We start from the raw sequence: 16,844 nt of genomic DNA on the forward strand, positions 1-16,844 counted from the left end.
AGAGATTGATTTTGTGCATGTAATACATGACTTCAACAATCCACACACCTTTGTTTACTCTTGTCCATTTGATTTGAATAGCACACGGTCGTATTCTGCAGTTTTTCCACTTCTACTCCTAAAGGGTTTTGTTGTCACACAGATGGGTGACCGCGTAGGTCCTGTGGGAACAGGGGAGGCCAGCTCTTCTCAGGGGGCATCACAGGGAACTCAGAGGCTCTCTCCTGTGAACTGGAGCATGGTGCTGGACCGACAGGAAGCACTGGTGAGAACACATGTATTACAAAATGTACCGTAACTGGTCAGATAGTGAGCATTTTTATTCATTACATTACATTACATGTCATTTAGCAGACGCTTTTATCCAAAGCGACTTACAAAAGTGCATTTAAACATTTGGGTACATATAAGAGCTAGAAGTAAGTAAGAGCTTCAAGTAGAACAAACTATAAAGTGCTAGTCATAAGTGCGATGTAAGCAAGTTTTGGTTTTTGTTTTGTTTTTTTGTCGTCTTAGTCGAGGTAGAGTCGGAAGAAATGTGTTTTTAGTCGGTGTCGGAAGATGTGGAGGCTTTCAGCTGTCCGGATGTCGATGGGGAGATCGTTCCACCATTTGGGAGCGAGGACAGTGAACAGTCTCGAGTTCTGCGAGTGCCTCTGTGATCCTCTCAGTGAGGGGCAGCAAGCCGGTTTGTCGATGCAGAGCGGAGTGGGCGGGCTGGGGTGTAGGTATTGATCATGTCCTGGATGTAGGCTGGACCGGATCCATTTGTAGCTTGGAATGCAAGCACTAGAGTCTTGAAGCGGATGCGAGCAGCTACCGGAAGCCAGTGAAGGGAGCGGAGGAGGGGTGTAGTGTGGGAGAATTTTGGTAAATTGAAGACCAGTCGAGCTGCCGCATTCTGGATGAGTTGCAGAGGTCGTATGGCGCATGCAGGAAGACCAGCCAGGAGGGAGTTGCAGTAATCCAAGCGTGAGATGACAAGAGCCTGGACCAGAACCTGTGCCGCCTTCTGGGTTAGAAGAGGCCGAATCCTTCGGATGTTGTGCAACATGTATCTGCAAGATCTAGCTGTTGCAGCAATGTTGGCAGTGAGGGAGAGATGGTCGTCAAGTGTCACACCCAGGTTCCTTGCGGTGTGAGAAGGAGTTACCACAGAGTTGTCGAGGGTGATGGTTAGATCTGTTATTCCTTTACACGGCATACATAAGCATTTTATATTGTGGTATGTGATTGCTTTTCTAATTCAAATAAATTGTTTAAATAAATTATTTATTTAAATAAATTCAGAGGGAAAAAAAAATGCACCTCATGTTTTCATAATATTGTGATCGATGTGAAAATCACTTCCGTTGGATCCCAGGATGCCATGGAAAGCACAGAGCCTGGGCCCTCTGCTGACCGACTGCTGGATTCATTGTACCTCAGGAGTGGAACTGGACTCAGAAGACCCCAGGACTTTGCAAACGCATCCGTCTCGCATCTTCAAGGCACCCAGGGAAGCTTTCACCTCTCCCAGGTACTGCAGTATGATAGCCATGGATAATATGTTGTTATATGTACTTAAGATTACTGTCCAGTCAGAAGTCTTGAAATTAAAGTGTTAATTTATTGTTAGAGGTAAGACTAAGGGATTAGTATCTGTTTGCAGCTCTTTCTAAGTTTTTGTCGACCAACCTCCTCTAAGGTGCAACTCCCAGAATGCAGTGACATGGATGAGGATGATGGAGTAGATGTACCTGATGGGGCCAGGTCCTCCTTAGGCATAAGGGGAGGGCCTTGCGGTGATGTTACCGCTGCTGAGGCCTCGTGCAGTGAGGATGATGCAAATCTCATGTCCACCTCTTTAGAAGCCAAGTATTTTTCCCAGAGCTTCCACCAGGAACAAGAAGATTTAGACGAGTGGAACCACTGCCCAGACAGTCTGGAACAGGAGTTTCAACAAGGCAGGCTGTCTTTTTCTTTGACACTCAGTAATATCTCAGTCAAGTTATTACTTGATACTGGTTAATAATGTTATCACATTGTTTGTCTCTTTAGGTACCAATGCCACTCATAATGTGGTGTACCAGAATGAAGAGGGGCAGTGGGTGACAGACCTGGCATATTACTCCACCTTTGAGAAAGAGGTTGATGAGAAGAAATCAACGAATGCTGGCCAGTTTCAAAATGAGGACTTTGTCAGTGCAGGTATGTACTAAGTTCACAGTAATATGTGGAGATAGTTTTCTTGTGGTGTTTTTGTTTGTGCTAAATGCATTTACTGAATTGAAGATTTTGGCCCCTTTTCCTCCTTCACAGATGATGCTTTGGAAAAGATAGTTCAGGATCAAGAGGTGTTTGAAAAAGAGCACCAGTTCATACAGGTATTTAATACCTAGTATCTAATTGGCTTGTATAAATAATTTATTAAAAAAAAATTAAATAATGATCAAAGTTTATTGTAGAAGTGTGAAACATAGTCTTTTGTTTTTTATTCACATAGGAGGAGAAGATTGAACCGGCCAATAGCAACACTACCTTTCAGAGTGACTCCTCTTGGAAGGCGCCCACCAACAGTCACATCCTCATGAGGGCATCCCAGGTCTCCTCTGACTTTAACCAGGGGGACCAGAGTTACCTGCGACTCTCTTTCGGGCAGTTTTTTGGACAGCGCTCTGAAGCCTTGGGCTGTTTGGGCAGCATGAGTGAGGTGGATGGAATTAAACGGGTCAGTGAACTGTTTTTTTTTTTTGGATTTTAACAAATGTAATCCCAGTGTCTGGGTTATTTAATATGCAATAGGTAGGATTAGGAGAAAATGAATTGAGACATTTGTTTCATATGCAACTTTTCCTCCTCTGAAATCATTTTCTGATATTGAGGGGTGTCTTGTTATGTTTATTGTGTATAGTGTTTTGGGGGTGGTGATCATTTATTTGAAGGGACTCTCTCTCTTTGTGTTAAGTGTATTAAAAGTTTGTTTGTTTTCTAGCCATCCTTTGGTTACATCATCACCTCTCCAGAGAAGAGGGAACCATTTGCCCTGATTCACCCCACAGAGTTCTCCACTACAGACAAATCTCCTCACAATGATACCATGGAGCTTAGTGAAACAGACCAAACCCTTAACCCAGGTTTGTCCACAGTACTACCGATGTTGAAGAATCATCATTGTTTATATAGCAGCGCCTTTTGAATTTGTGTTGTGATTCTTTTTTTCATTTTATTCGCAGAGGACCTGGACAAAACTCTTGAGGCACCACATGGAAGAACATCACCCAAACGTGATATTAATTCACAATCCAGTGATCGGAAAGTACAGGTTTGTTGCTGATGTGCTAATATTTGCAAATCTCCCATGGATCACACACAACTTCATTTTGTTTTCACTTTCTTCGCATTTTTAGGACCCTGCTCTTATATCACCTGACCGTCATGAGGTTTCTTGCCCTGGGTCAAGCATGGGCAACAAAACCTATGTCACCCCTGACAGTAATAGCAGTCAGCTGATGCTGAGTATCAGCACTATTGCTTCAGCCATTGCTGATGCGTCTATCAGCACTGACCCGTCACAGCTGGCTGCCATGATCATGGAGCTCTCCAAGAGAAGTAAGGCAAGGAAGCAGATGTCTGCTGAGTCTGCTGGAGCTGCTGTCAGCAGTACACAAGAACCTCTTTCTCCTAATCTCGTAAGGCTCTGTTTTTTTCCTTTCATTTTCACATTACTTTTACACAAATCAAATCACAGTTTAATCTAGAACTTAAATATGTGCACTCCATCATTAGAAATATATTCATCTTTTTAATGGCCTTAATTGAAAAACATTTTAAGATATTACTCTTGTACTTGACAAAGGCAATTTACTCCTTGTGCAGACTCAAGTAATTTACAAATGATTATCTCTAAGTATGAAGCAGGAATCATTTGATAAATGTATAAAAGTTGAAAATGTATTTTTTATTTCTTAAAATATTGAAAAGGTAAAACAATGCTGTGTATCTACACATATCCCCTCTCAGCCAGAACAGAGTGCCTTGTTGGAGCAAAGCACCCATGTTGGAGAGCATAGTGCCTTTGACATAGAGAAGTACTTGAAAATGGCTGATGTGTCCACCACCAGTGACGCCTCTTTGGCACACACTACCTTCGACCTGACTAGATGGGCTGACTACCTCAGTCGGAAAGAACCTCAGTCAGGCTACTCAGAGGACCAGAAAAGCATGTCGATGGAGAGTGAGACTCAAAAAATGCCTCCTGCTGTGTCCCATTCAAATGAACCGTCACCAGGAAACAAGGTTGAATCAAAAAGAAGCTCAATTCCTTGTCCTCGAACATCTACCAGCTCTTGCAGTAGATCTGTGGGATCAGGGCAGTCTTCCACACTCGAACCCCCCGCAGACAAACTGGTAGCTTTTGTTAATACCACTTCTGCCACCAAGACTCGTACTTCCACAGGCAGGACTCCTACAGAAACTGGAATAAGGCCAGGGGATCAAAACCTCTCTGCAGCCGCACCTTGCCGGCCCAAAACCTCCCCAGGTAGAAAGAAAGGACAGTCCAGCTTGCCTTGCCTTAAAGGTCATTCTCCCCCGACTCAGAGGGTGAAAAGAGCAAGTCAGCAGCAGGACAGACACAGTATTTCTCCAGAGAAGAAATCACCACCCAGTAATATGGCAGCTACTCCAATACCATGTAGTTCTGTGGAGAAACAAGTTGGCTTCTCTTACCAAAACATCCAACATCCACAAGACACTGCATCTGGTAAGTAAATACCTACTCTACCCAGTAGTTCAGACAATTAGATATCAGCTCCTGCAGACATTATATGATTAAGTGGTATATGAGACAGTATCATGATGACATTATTTTGTTTCTTAGAACTCCCAAAGGCTTTTCCAGAGCCTTGTGTGGAGGACACGCAGTATAACTTCAGACCGTCCACCTCTCCACTCACCCACTCCTCTCCAAGTCAGACCTCCATTCCCAGTGCTAATGGGTATTGTATCAAATGTTGTTTTACACGTTGTATAACATACTAATAATTGCTATAAAATTGCAATTGTTGAAGGTGCAGGACATTGGAACTTTGAGCCAATATTTATTCATTTGCCTTTGTGTCGTCTGGTTGTGCTAGTATGGTGTCACCGTCTTCGTCCAGTGGAGGTTTAGCAGACAAACGTCCAGGTCTTGACCTCTCTTCTCAGTCTACCTGCTCCAGCCCGAGTCTCAGCAGGCTCACGTACATCTCGATGAATGATGGCACTGTCATACCTACACCTGAGAGACAAAAGGTACCGTACAGTACAGTGAATGCTTTCTTCTGCATGATCAAAACTTTTAGTTTGATTGTTTTCTGCTCCACAGAACAACTGTAGCATGGCACTGAGCACCACCATCATCAGATTTAGTCCAACTCCACCTGTGGAACCAGATGAACAGTCTAACCTTGATATTCCATCCCTGCCTAAAAGCCTGGACCAGGTGCAACCACAGCACTCTAAAAGTCTGGACCCGCTACCAGCATCACAGTGTAAAAGCCCAGATCCCCCCCGCAGTGGTTCTGTTCTGAGCTGTACTCGCAGTCAGAGTGAATGTAACTACCACTGCCCTGGGGACAGAACTGGTGATCTTGCAGCTGGTTGCAGGGCCCACAAACATTTCTCTGAATCTAATGTAAGGCAGCTCACTAAAGTGGACTCGGGCTATTGTAGCAATCTGAACATTCAACAAACTAGAAACATCACTGCTCCAGAGAGCTCCCAGCAATGGGGAGTTGTCAGCTCTGCCCCGTCTTCTGCATATGCCAGTGGCCTTGGCATTCCTCCATCCTACTCTGAGGGATTTCACTATGTGCCCATCCCCAGCTTTAAGCCTCAGTGTGCTGGCCTCACTGACCTTCCTCACCAAGGAGACATGCAGTCCCTCCTTACTGGACGCCCTCTCTACAACTCCCAGCTGCCTCGGCAGTATTTGGGATCTGAAGTTCCATTACATCCCAGTGCTTATCCTGTAGGAGCAGCAGGCAATGGTCTCTACAGTGTGCCCTCTACAGGCATGTCTTATTTTTCCTCTTGGCAATTTATAAAGGTTTTTAACCATATTAGAAAACCATTTGTATGTCAAACAAAATGCTGATTTAACAAATGGAATACTTGTTAAATTGATTCTGCTGCCTCTTTCATTTTATCAGGGCCTCTGGGCATTTCTGCAGCTGTTGGCTCTCATCAGCTCTCCAGAGCCCATCAGAACCAACAGGACATTGCACGAATGGCAAAACCCTACAGTCACTTTGATACAGAGCCACTGGTGACAGGTGGACTAGATGATCTGAGAGGTAGCAGTATTATTAGCTTATTAATTAGAAGGTTTCAAAATATTGTTCCTGTTATTGATATTGGAAGGCACAGTTTGAGATATTGTTTATACCTTAACTAATCATATTTCCAAGCAGCAGCAGCAGCAGCAGCCTGTTAAAAAAGACAATTATTTTCATGTACACAGCAGAAAGAGCTTTGAATCTCAAGTCTTTGCATCTCATTATCTTCAGTCACAAAAAAAACTACATGTCTTAACCTCGGCCTCTGCATGGAGGAATAGCAACACTTTCAGCTATCACTTATCCCATTGTCCTCCCCAGGCCAAGTGGTTGTACCAGGGGAGCTGAGCTTCCCTCATGCCTGTTGTGTAGGCATCGCTTCACAGACCTCCCTCAGCCTCTTCAACCCCTCTGAGAGATGGCAGCAAGTGTCAATCACCGTCACTAGCCTGGCTATTGATGGAGAGAAGGTGAGAGGAGACCATGGGTGAAAGTGATGACTAGTTCTATGCCGTGTCAATGCACATAGACAAAACTAAAAGTCTTACCCCCAAGACTCAGAACTGAATTTTCTTGTGAATGTTCTTGTCTTCAATATCATATTTCACAGGTGGATAGCTTGCCTTATCAGTGGCTGATGGTAAAGAACAAGACGATCATTGGGCCAAAGGGTACAGAGGAGCAGAAGGTGTTGTTCATACCACCACAGCCTGGTGTTTACCAGTGTGTCCTCAGTGTTTACTCGTGGCCTGCGTCTGCTCAGACTGAGGTGGCTGCCAGGGCTTCTATCTTTGCTAAAAGGGTGGTGTTGGTTGCCATAGCAGAGAATCCTACAATCGAGGTGAGATAACACTTTTAACTGAAAACTAACTTCAGCAACCCACGAATAAAACTAAATGTTTTTAACAGTGAATCTGTAAAACTGCTTCATTAGTACTTTTTGATTCTTAGGTGGAGGCAAGCAAAACTGGCTTTTTGGATTTTGGAGACCTTTCTGGTGGCAGCGTCAAATCTCTTCCTCTCAAACTGCTCAACAAGACTCATGCCACAGTTCCCATCCGCCTGGTCATCAGTGCAGTGAGTCAGAGTATTTGTCTTCTACATAGTCTTTGACCACTATAGCATCAGCAATGTACACGTACTTATTCACAACAGTAACGCAGTGACCTCCAGTGGTGGCTGAATGAATCCTACCGTGTTAAGGCTAGAACACAGGTGCATTATCAGCTTGGGTTTAGTTTAGGGTTAAAACGGCCTGTGACTTTTCAAGTCAACTTAAATGTATCCTGGGTTCAAACCACATCTAAGCTGACAACAGAACATCTAAATCTAAATGTTATCTAAATGCTTTCATGTAATGGAAATTAGAGCAGCATAATGACATCTTTAAAAGCACCATTTAAAAGTAATTTAATGTGATATAGTAGAGGCATAGTCAACATCTATAATGGTTTTGGAAACCAAAGTATTTTTTTTTTCATTTTTGCTTTGCTGCACGGCATGAATATAACTGTACCAGAGGTTGACATTCTGAAATTTAACTCCCCCAGAAGGCTACAGCGTGGCGATGTTTCAGCTTTTCCAAGCACCCTGGTACCATGACACATGAAACAGCACAGCAGGGAGGACACATGACCCCAGTGTCTTCCCCCTCAGTGATGAGTCATGTGATGCCTGCCAGCTATGGAGAGGTCAGCTGCTAAAATGTCATTCCCTTTTTTTTATTTTGTGCTTTACTTTTTGGTATGATAAATTATGGATGTCACAGTTTCAGTTGCTTGATAAATGTTCTTTTATGGGTAAATAACAGGATCCAGCAAGCTTTGTGGTCTGGGTGCATTTTAAAGCTCCTGAGAAGTACACAACTTCAGGTAATTAACCTTAACTAAATATGGTATTTTAATAGCTTTCAGTAATAGGATGTTTTAATAATCAAAGGATAATTAGAAATGTCAATATAAGTAAAGATACATTTTGTTAACCTCAATTTTTTTTAGGAGAACTTGGTCCGGCCGATGAGTATGTTGCTCGAGTGGACATTGAACTGGACTCTCCTGGTCCGAGTCATGTCATTTGGAGCATTCCACTCAGCGCCAGGTCTGGAACTGCAAGGGTCCATGCTCCTAAAGACCTGCAGGTAGCCGAGCTGCTGCACGGCTGTTCTCAGATTGATAGTGTAGCGCTGCTCACTTCTAGTACATGACAGACAAAACTACACTTTGTGTTTTGTGAAGCTTTAAGCTTTTGCTCTACAATTTACTTTTTTATTATTACTTTTTTTGAATTTACTAGTTTCACCTGTCTTTCACCTGTTTTTGGCATCTGAAAGATCAATGTGAACTGTGTCATGTGCTCCTTTGTCCAGACTCTGAGCCTGTCAGCTCCACCGGGTAAATCCGTTAAACAGAATTTGCCATTGAAAAATGCCGGAAACATAAATGTGCAGCTGAAAATTAAGGTAATTCTGACTTTCCCTTTTCTCATTAGATGTATGATTAGGGTAGAATATGTCACATATAGGGACATTTCTCTTTCTCTTTTTCTGATGCAGATTCAGAAGTTCAGTTACTATGACAGATTTCCATTATTCAATGTTTTCCTGCAGTTCATATTTTTGTGGCATGCCTGAACCAAATAATAACAAAGATACTTGGATCTGGAGAGTGTAGATACCGTAATGCCCCCTACTGTTGTGTATACTATATATCATATTTATGTAGCTAGACTAGTAGATAATTCTAATGTATATATTTTGGGGTTAAATGGCTTCAAAAGGGTTCTTGTTTGGTCCACTGTGACCTGCAGGTGTCTCACAGCTGTTTCACATGTCCACCTGCCACATATGAAAAATAGTTTCTCCTGACACAAAAAACAACCACATAGAAAAATCTATCAAATCCCCCAAACACTATGTGTGTCACACTCGATGAGCAAAAGGTTTCACTGAAAATAATTGTATGAGAGGAATGGAAATAGTCTTCTTTAATCCCCACATACTTGGTTTCATGTATATCTTTCCTCCTCCAATTTTCCTTCTTTTTTCACCCCATCTCGACTCATCTGTCAAGTCTGCTTTCATCCATTTCTACTGCATTTTACTCTGTGTTACCTCCTCAAAGTGCTACCCACTCTGGTTCGGTCCAATTTTGGCATCTTCTCAATTCCATTTTCTCAATATTTTTTTTTCCTCTTTCTTTTCTATGTGTATAGAGCAGTGATGTCGAGGGCTGTTTCTGTGTTACACCTGAGGAGCTGTTGCTGAGAGAAGGAGAGGAACAGGAGATCACTGTTTCCTTCAAAGCGCAAGACAACAGAAAATGCAGAGAGAGGTATCTAAACAATTGGTACATTTTCATGCACGTGAAAGCACACAGTCTGGTTTACTGTAGGAATAACATATGTCCAATTTCAAAACTGGGTTACATTGTTTGAAGACAGCTAGATTTGTCCTGAACGAAACTCATGTTTTGGTCATCTTTATGTATGTGACTAGTAGAGTAAAGATAAGGACATATTTATGTGAAAATGCTACCCAAGGATGAAATGAGACAATTCAATTATTTGTCACCTCATATCATTGTATCATACAATCGTAAAATCAAAATCTTACACTAGTAGTAATTTGCTAATGGATTGAAGAGCAACACGTACATGTGGGCTTTACATTGTAACCTTCCTACTATACCTACGCCATTAATTTTCTCATTTACCATGTGTTTTGGTAAAAACTATCACAGTAAACCATTATTGTGTCTTGCTTTCACGTTCAATTTTGGATGAACTGCAAACACACATCAGTCTTAAATAGTGCAACATGTGTCACATGCTCACTGAGCATGTATATTCATTCACTGAAATTAACCTTTTTTTTATGTTGCAGTCTTTTCACCATATTGGTGTTGCCATCAGGCCCTCAGTATGAGGTAACCCTGAAAGGAGAAGTTGTCCCGGAGGATTGTGGGAAAGCCACCGTTCCCACTGCTGCTGTCCTTGGTCCTGGTCAGGCTAAAGACATCCCACCCATTCTGTCAAATAAACAGTTCTTAGCTTGGGGAGGAGTCACTCTGGGACGAGCTATGTAAGCAACTGTTCAGTCTTTCAACCATTTATTTTATTACTTGGTTAAAAAAAAACCACTCACTAGACATCAGTTATTCATTGGAACGTAATCAATAAAAAATTATAGGCCCAGTGGTCCATCTTATTCTATTAAGAGTTGTATAATGTTATTCATGGGAAGGGGCTGAAGTTTTCCACTGAGGATACTATTCCTCAGAAGTTATTTCAACATAATGCACAATTTGTTTACGCTCGTTAAAGAAAGGTGAAGTACAGAGAGCATTCAGACAGTTGAATCCCTTCAGTGTCGCATGCATTCTTTAGGTTTGACTAGATTCATGTTTGAACTTGCTATTCTAATAAATTAAGACACTTGGATAACACAATTTCGTCCACATGAATCGGCAGGTAGTTTTACTTACTTACTTTAGCGATGAACTATGACTGCTGTTGATTCATATGACCAATAGCTCTTTGTGTGGTTTTTATCTTTAACTTTTTAGTTTATCTGTTTTATTTTATCACAATGTCTGTGTGTTTGATTTATCTTCTTATTTAGGATGTGAAGTGACCTTGAGTGTTTGAAAGGCGCTTATAAATAAAATGTACTTTTATTATTATTATTGTTGTTTTTCAGCCAACAGAAGCTGGTTCTAAGGAACAATTCTCCCACTGCCACACAGCAGCTACGGTTACTTATTCGTGGTCAAGACCAGGACTGTTTTCAGGTAAACTGTAATATTTGAAACTGTTAAATGCCTTGTTCAATATATCCTCCTATCCTGTATCTGTTTTTTGAAATCCTTGGTGGACAAGGTTATTTTTCATTTCCCACTAATCTTGAGCCTGTGAGTCGGGGATTTACTTCAAACATTGTGATGTACTTTATGGCACTGTAGGTGACCACAATCGGTTTGATCCCTGCACCACTTAAACCTAATTAAAAAGGGCACAAATGTATGACCTTTGTTACTCCCAGTCTCCTCATATATAAAACCATCCATCATCTACCACTTTATCCTCCACATGAGGGTTGTGGGTCATTGGAGCCAATTCCAGCTGACACGGGGTGAAAGGTGGTGTACACTCTGGGCAGGTCGCCCGTCCATTGCAGGATTGAACAACCAACAACCATTCCCTCTCACACAATGGGCAATTTAGGGTGTTCAATTCACCTCATGTCTTATAGAGACTATTTAAATACTGACTGTATGATTTTTTTCATTTAGCTCCAGAGTATGTTCAGTCCAGAAGAGCGTCTGACTCGTCATGGCGAGCTATCCATCCGTCCCAGGGAGGATGTGGCCATACACCTGCTCTTTGCTCCCACCAGGGTGGCGTCCATGTTGGCCAAGCTGGAGATCAAACAGTCGGGGGTCCGACCTTCACAGCCTGGGGTCAAATTCACTGTGAGGATAGATCCCTGCAATTTTTTTACTTAGTAGTTGTTTGATAGATTGTCGTACGTAATTGAATTGTTTTGCTGTATTTGTCATCTGCAGATTCCACTCTCAGGTTATGGTGGGACCAGCAACATCATCCTGGAGGACCAGAGGAAACAGGCAGACAGCTATGTCGCAACACTGACTGACATTGCAGTCGGTCGTGTCAGCAAAGTGTGTCTGTGCGTGAGGAACACAGGCTCTAGGGCGGCCTTCGTCAAAGCTGTGGCCTTTTCTGATGTGCAGACGAGATCTGTTTTGGAGCCGTCTGTCATCAGCCTGGCGCCCTCACAGTTTGTGCTGAAGGAAAGGACACAAGAGGTAGAGGAGAGCCAAAAGAAATCCCTTGTACAATAACTAACTGATGCAGAAAGGACCTTAAGAAAAATTAAACATTGATGATTACTGTGTTTGTGCTCTTGTTCAGTAATTGCATGTTTGTGTTTTTAGGTGATAACTGTGCTCATGAAGTCCACACAAAGAGAACAGAGCCTGTGTCAGTCAGCCAATGCATTGCTGGCTACAATCTGTCTGTTCTGTGGAGATGAGGTCTCCAGGCAGCAATACAGGAGGTGAGACCCTTTTATTAAAGTTTAATAGAGTTCTGTATTTTTTTTTTTTTTTATTCTTTTGAGGTAATATTGTTGGCAGTTGTACAAAGTGTCTGCAGAAAATATGTCCACAACGACCCTGAAAACCCATCCTCCCTCTCAGCTTCCAGGTTAAAACTGTAAGAAACATCACATATAAACAACAAAAGAGTTACATTTTTGCCTTTGCTCTTCTTGTTGGTTTTAAGTTGATAGGATGCATGTGGGAAAAGGTAGATGTGAATATTATTTGATCAAACTAAACCCACATAGTCTAAAGTAAGTAGTTTGGGATTTTGAAGAGTTATAGTCTAATAGTGGTCTTACAAGCCTATTGTTTTCTCAGATGATTTTCTTCATACCAAATTAGTTCTAGACTGTGAGGATTAATGTGTGTGAGCACATTTAAGATCCAATCACACAGATCACTCGGCCTCTACCAGACCCAGTCTCCCTCAATGTGTCTTGTGTGTGTCCACACTTGTACTAATATCTGTCCAGCTGTGACTGGATCACTAATTATGGGTGTTGACAGCAGGTCTGAACCATAGCTCTAGTAAAAAATGTTTGTTTTCTTTGTCCTTTGTTGATTTTTGAACCAAGGTACATCAAAATCACTAAACTTCACCATGAAAGTAGTGCCTAATGAAAAGAGAAATGCTCTCTACTTGGTTTCCTTTTGTATTTAATCTCTCGAAATCATTCAGAGCTGCCAGTCACGAGCAGATTCTGTTGAATTTGTTTATTGGAACGAGCACAGTCTTTCTTTAAGTCATTAGCATTGTGTATAAGACAACCTCATTGCATCGTTCCTATAGTAGGCTTTTGAAAAACAGGAAATTAAATAGTTGACATTTACCTGATGAACACATTTTTTTTCTGTTTTGACAATAAAAGCCATAATCCAGTTATTTTCAGTATTACTTTCAAAGTGTTGTTATCCACTCTTGGCTTCATATGCCCATAACAACAACAAAGGTTCTGTTACATTTTATAAATCTGATGATTATGGGTGGCTGTGTCTTTGTTAGATTGTCGTTTTCTACCCCCTCCTCAGAGCAACTTCCTGTTTTGTTCTTTCAGATTGCTTCAGAACAAACCAGAGGCTGCGCAGAGGGCTCTGTCTGAGAACAGTCTGCTAAAAAACATCGACTTCAATGAGAAGTTCCTGGGAGAAGAAAATGTTACAGAGAGTAAGATGGAATTATCCTGCTGAGCAAAAAAGATCAGATCTGTGCTTGAACATATGATGGAGAAAAACATGATACATTTTGTTACCATGGTATTAACAATTTTGATATGCCATCCTTGGAGCATTCGGGAACAACTTAGCTAGAACTATCGCTTAAGTAGATGTAAAGGAAATGCAAGAAACTATTAATATGTAAATTGCCTCTATTTTTTGGTCCCAGTAGATGAATGGTTAAGGGCTGTATAATACAAAATCCCCAGTTTAGTTATAGCCAGGTACCCTTACTCTTTGTTTCTTGTCATACCATCTCTGTATGAGTTGTTGTAAAGTGTACTTGTTAAAGGACGATGTATTTGCATCATTTTAAAGGTTGTTCAGGAAAGGCATTTTAAATATTTATGTTGTTAATACACACCACCAAAACCGTCTCAAACTAACGCTTTAACTTCTTCTGTAGCCTGCGACTTGCCCCAGCGGCCGAATGAAGCCCATATCTTCTTTGGCAATATGAGTAAAGTGGTGGTGTCTTTGCTGGGAAGTACAAAGAGCACAGACTGTGAGGAGGGAGACGACATGGAACTGCAGCTGCCCTCTGCACAAGGTTCAGAGACGGTCAGGTACTGTGCAAGTCATCATTTATCATGTGCTGTATTTTTTTTCTGGTATTGGTCCAATACAGATGCAAAGTTTTCACTCAGTCCTACTGTTATCACACAGTGCTGAGAGTATTGAACACAATAGAGTTCAGTCTCACTATGGGCCTATACATGTTTTGTAATGAAAATACATTGATTGTAGCTCTAATGAAAAACAATGCATCTTTTGTTCTTGTGTATTTCCCAGTGGTTTGGCAAATGGCAGCGTGTCTTTGGATGTGTTGCCAGTCAAGGGTCCCCAGGGTCCAGCAATGAGAGTGACTGAACCCTCCATAAAGGTAACATTTTTTCTTTTTTCTTTACATGTTTCAATGCGATTTTGTTTGGTAAAAGAGAATCTCCCTTTCTGAATGTTGGTCTTTTTTCCTCCTCAGTCTTCAGAGCCGTTACACCGACAGTCAGAGTCCTGGACCATCCATCCAGAACAGCTTATCCTCACTACTCCTACCATCAGTGAGTAGAATCTTGATGTCAAAAAGATCCTTATAATGTGAACTTTTATTGTATTTAATGTTAACTTTAACTTCTTCTTCAACATATATTGCATGTATGCTACCTATTTTGGGTGTGGTTGGTGAAACTACAACCCACAATGGAATGACTCTGCTATGAAATATAACATTGTAAGTAACCAATTTTTTTTTTTTTTGTTGATGTTTTTCAGCTGGTGCAGCTGCTACCAGTCATACTCGGATCCATAACAACACATCAAGAGAGTTGAGCTTTGATTTGTCCTGGCCTGCTCACTGCCTCACCATCACACCTCAGCACGGAGTTATTGAGCCTCAGTAAGAAAACAGTAAAGTAAAGGCTATGATTGAAATCAAACAAGGAACGTTTTAACAACAACAAGTTATTTATTTATTTATTATATATATATAAATAAATGTATGTATATATGTATATATATATATATATATATATATGTATGTATGTATATGTATATATATATATATATATATATATATATATATATGTATGTATATATATATATATATATGTATGTATATATATATATATATATATATATATATATGTATATATATATATATATATATATATGTATATATATATATATATATATATATGTATATATATATATATATATATGTATGTATATATATGTATATGTATATATGTATGTATATGTATACGTATATATATGTATATATATGTGTATATGTATGTATATATGTATGTGTGTATATATATGTGTATATATATATGTGTATATATGTGTATATATGTGTGTGTGTATATATGTGTATATGTATGTATGTGTGTGTGTGTGTGTATATATATATATATGTGTGTGTGTATATATATATATATATATATATATATATATGTATATATATATATATATATATATATATATATATATATATATATATATATATATATATATATATATATATATATATATATATATATATATATATATATATATATATATATATATATACATACACAGAAAGTGGATCAATTTCAGTTCAATTTTAGACATGCCTAAAAAAAAAAAAGAACAGAAAAGAGAAAGAAACTGTTGTCCAAACTCTCCCCAAACTGTTGTCTTTACATTATAATTGTTTGCCCCACAGTTGTCATTTTTTTCACACTTTCTCAGCTACAGTTATATTTTGTGAAAAGGAGACACTTTAATAGGAATGTCTGTGTGATTTTGTAATTTGTCTTATTCTTTTATTTTTGTAAACTAAGGTGCCATCTGCAGATTTTGATCAGCCCTAACCCCTCACTAGCAAATAAATCTGCCCTGCTGCCATGGAGTGGACAAGTTTATGTCCAGTGTGATGGTCAGCAGAAGGTATGGAACACATTTGACACAATGTGCAATTTTTTTTAAGCAAAGACTGAGTTGGATTGTGAGAATTAACCAAAATGTGACCACTGGTATAGTTTATTAAGGTCCAGATTCGTCAGGACCTGGCTCTGGATGTGTCCGCAACCCCAGCAGATGTGACTCTGTCGGCCCTGCCTCCTCATGCTGCCACTCCTGTGCCTCCTGTGGTCAGGCTCCCCACAAAACCCTTACTGTCCCTGCAGAGCCCACAGACTCCTGAGACGCCTCAGGCACTGGTGGAGATCAGCAACAGAACTATTGTCTTCCCCACCACTCCCTCAGGGGAAACATCAGGTAAGAAGCAAAGTGACCAGGCATTTTTATTTCTATTTAAATGTGAGCTCTGGACTAAAACTTTATAATCAGTAAGGAACAATAATAACGTGCATGAAGTTTGGTGTGGCATACTGGTTTGTAGTTGTAGTGTGTAGCGCTGCAGTGTGTGTATTCCTGTGGGAGGCTCACTCTTCTTATTCTCTCCATTGCTCCGCTACTTCAGAAGCCCAGCTGGAGGTGCAGAATAGGGAAGTGGAAGTGAGGTGGTACCTGTCATCTTTTGCCCCACCATATGTCAAGGTACTCTTGTCTCCATTATCGCTTTCTTCTCACTACTCTTTTGTTCCGTTTGATGTTTTTGTTTACTCCCTTTATCGTGCGTCGCTCTCTCACCAGGGAACAGATGCTTTAACTGTTCCAGTTTCTTTAATTACATTTTTCTTTCAACTTTAAGATCAGCTCGTCTTTT

At 40.5% G+C, this 16,844-nt stretch overlaps 1 protein-coding gene across 2 annotated transcripts in view; it reads left to right on the forward strand.

Annotated features, from left to right (window-relative positions):
- The window catches only part of cep192 (centrosomal protein 192), a 28,482-nt gene that overhangs the window by 5,185 nt on the left and 6,453 nt on the right, over positions 1-16,844 (forward strand). For both annotated transcript variants that reach the window (XM_044034178.1, XM_044034179.1), the window contains exons 12-46: positions 143-265; positions 1,364-1,519; positions 1,688-1,946; positions 2,041-2,190; positions 2,302-2,366; positions 2,486-2,710; positions 2,975-3,116; positions 3,216-3,304; positions 3,390-3,671; positions 4,003-4,744; positions 4,862-4,979; positions 5,118-5,274; positions 5,348-6,035; positions 6,174-6,317; positions 6,621-6,769; positions 6,910-7,140; positions 7,251-7,376; positions 7,850-7,990; positions 8,110-8,170; positions 8,297-8,436; positions 8,665-8,757; positions 9,510-9,628; positions 10,180-10,377; positions 10,996-11,086; positions 11,588-11,767; positions 11,861-12,121; positions 12,251-12,372; positions 13,474-13,583; positions 14,040-14,199; positions 14,426-14,516; positions 14,613-14,691; positions 14,903-15,026; positions 15,958-16,063; positions 16,156-16,393; positions 16,599-16,675. In XM_044034178.1, coding sequence (XP_043890113.1) covers positions 143-265; positions 1,364-1,519; positions 1,688-1,946; positions 2,041-2,190; positions 2,302-2,366; positions 2,486-2,710; positions 2,975-3,116; positions 3,216-3,304; positions 3,390-3,671; positions 4,003-4,744; positions 4,862-4,979; positions 5,118-5,274; positions 5,348-6,035; positions 6,174-6,317; positions 6,621-6,769; positions 6,910-7,140; positions 7,251-7,376; positions 7,850-7,990; positions 8,110-8,170; positions 8,297-8,436; positions 8,665-8,757; positions 9,510-9,628; positions 10,180-10,377; positions 10,996-11,086; positions 11,588-11,767; positions 11,861-12,121; positions 12,251-12,372; positions 13,474-13,583; positions 14,040-14,199; positions 14,426-14,516; positions 14,613-14,691; positions 14,903-15,026; positions 15,958-16,063; positions 16,156-16,393; positions 16,599-16,675 — 6,237 coding nt within the window. The remainder of the gene's footprint in view (positions 1-142; positions 266-1,363; positions 1,520-1,687; positions 1,947-2,040; positions 2,191-2,301; positions 2,367-2,485; positions 2,711-2,974; positions 3,117-3,215; positions 3,305-3,389; positions 3,672-4,002; positions 4,745-4,861; positions 4,980-5,117; positions 5,275-5,347; positions 6,036-6,173; positions 6,318-6,620; positions 6,770-6,909; positions 7,141-7,250; positions 7,377-7,849; positions 7,991-8,109; positions 8,171-8,296; positions 8,437-8,664; positions 8,758-9,509; positions 9,629-10,179; positions 10,378-10,995; positions 11,087-11,587; positions 11,768-11,860; positions 12,122-12,250; positions 12,373-13,473; positions 13,584-14,039; positions 14,200-14,425; positions 14,517-14,612; positions 14,692-14,902; positions 15,027-15,957; positions 16,064-16,155; positions 16,394-16,598; positions 16,676-16,844) is intronic.

Source organism: Solea senegalensis, linkage group LG9 (genome assembly GCF_019176455.1).
Source record: "Solea senegalensis isolate Sse05_10M linkage group LG9, IFAPA_SoseM_1, whole genome shotgun sequence".
Classification (NCBI taxonomy): domain Eukaryota; kingdom Metazoa; phylum Chordata; class Actinopteri; order Pleuronectiformes; family Soleidae; genus Solea; species Solea senegalensis.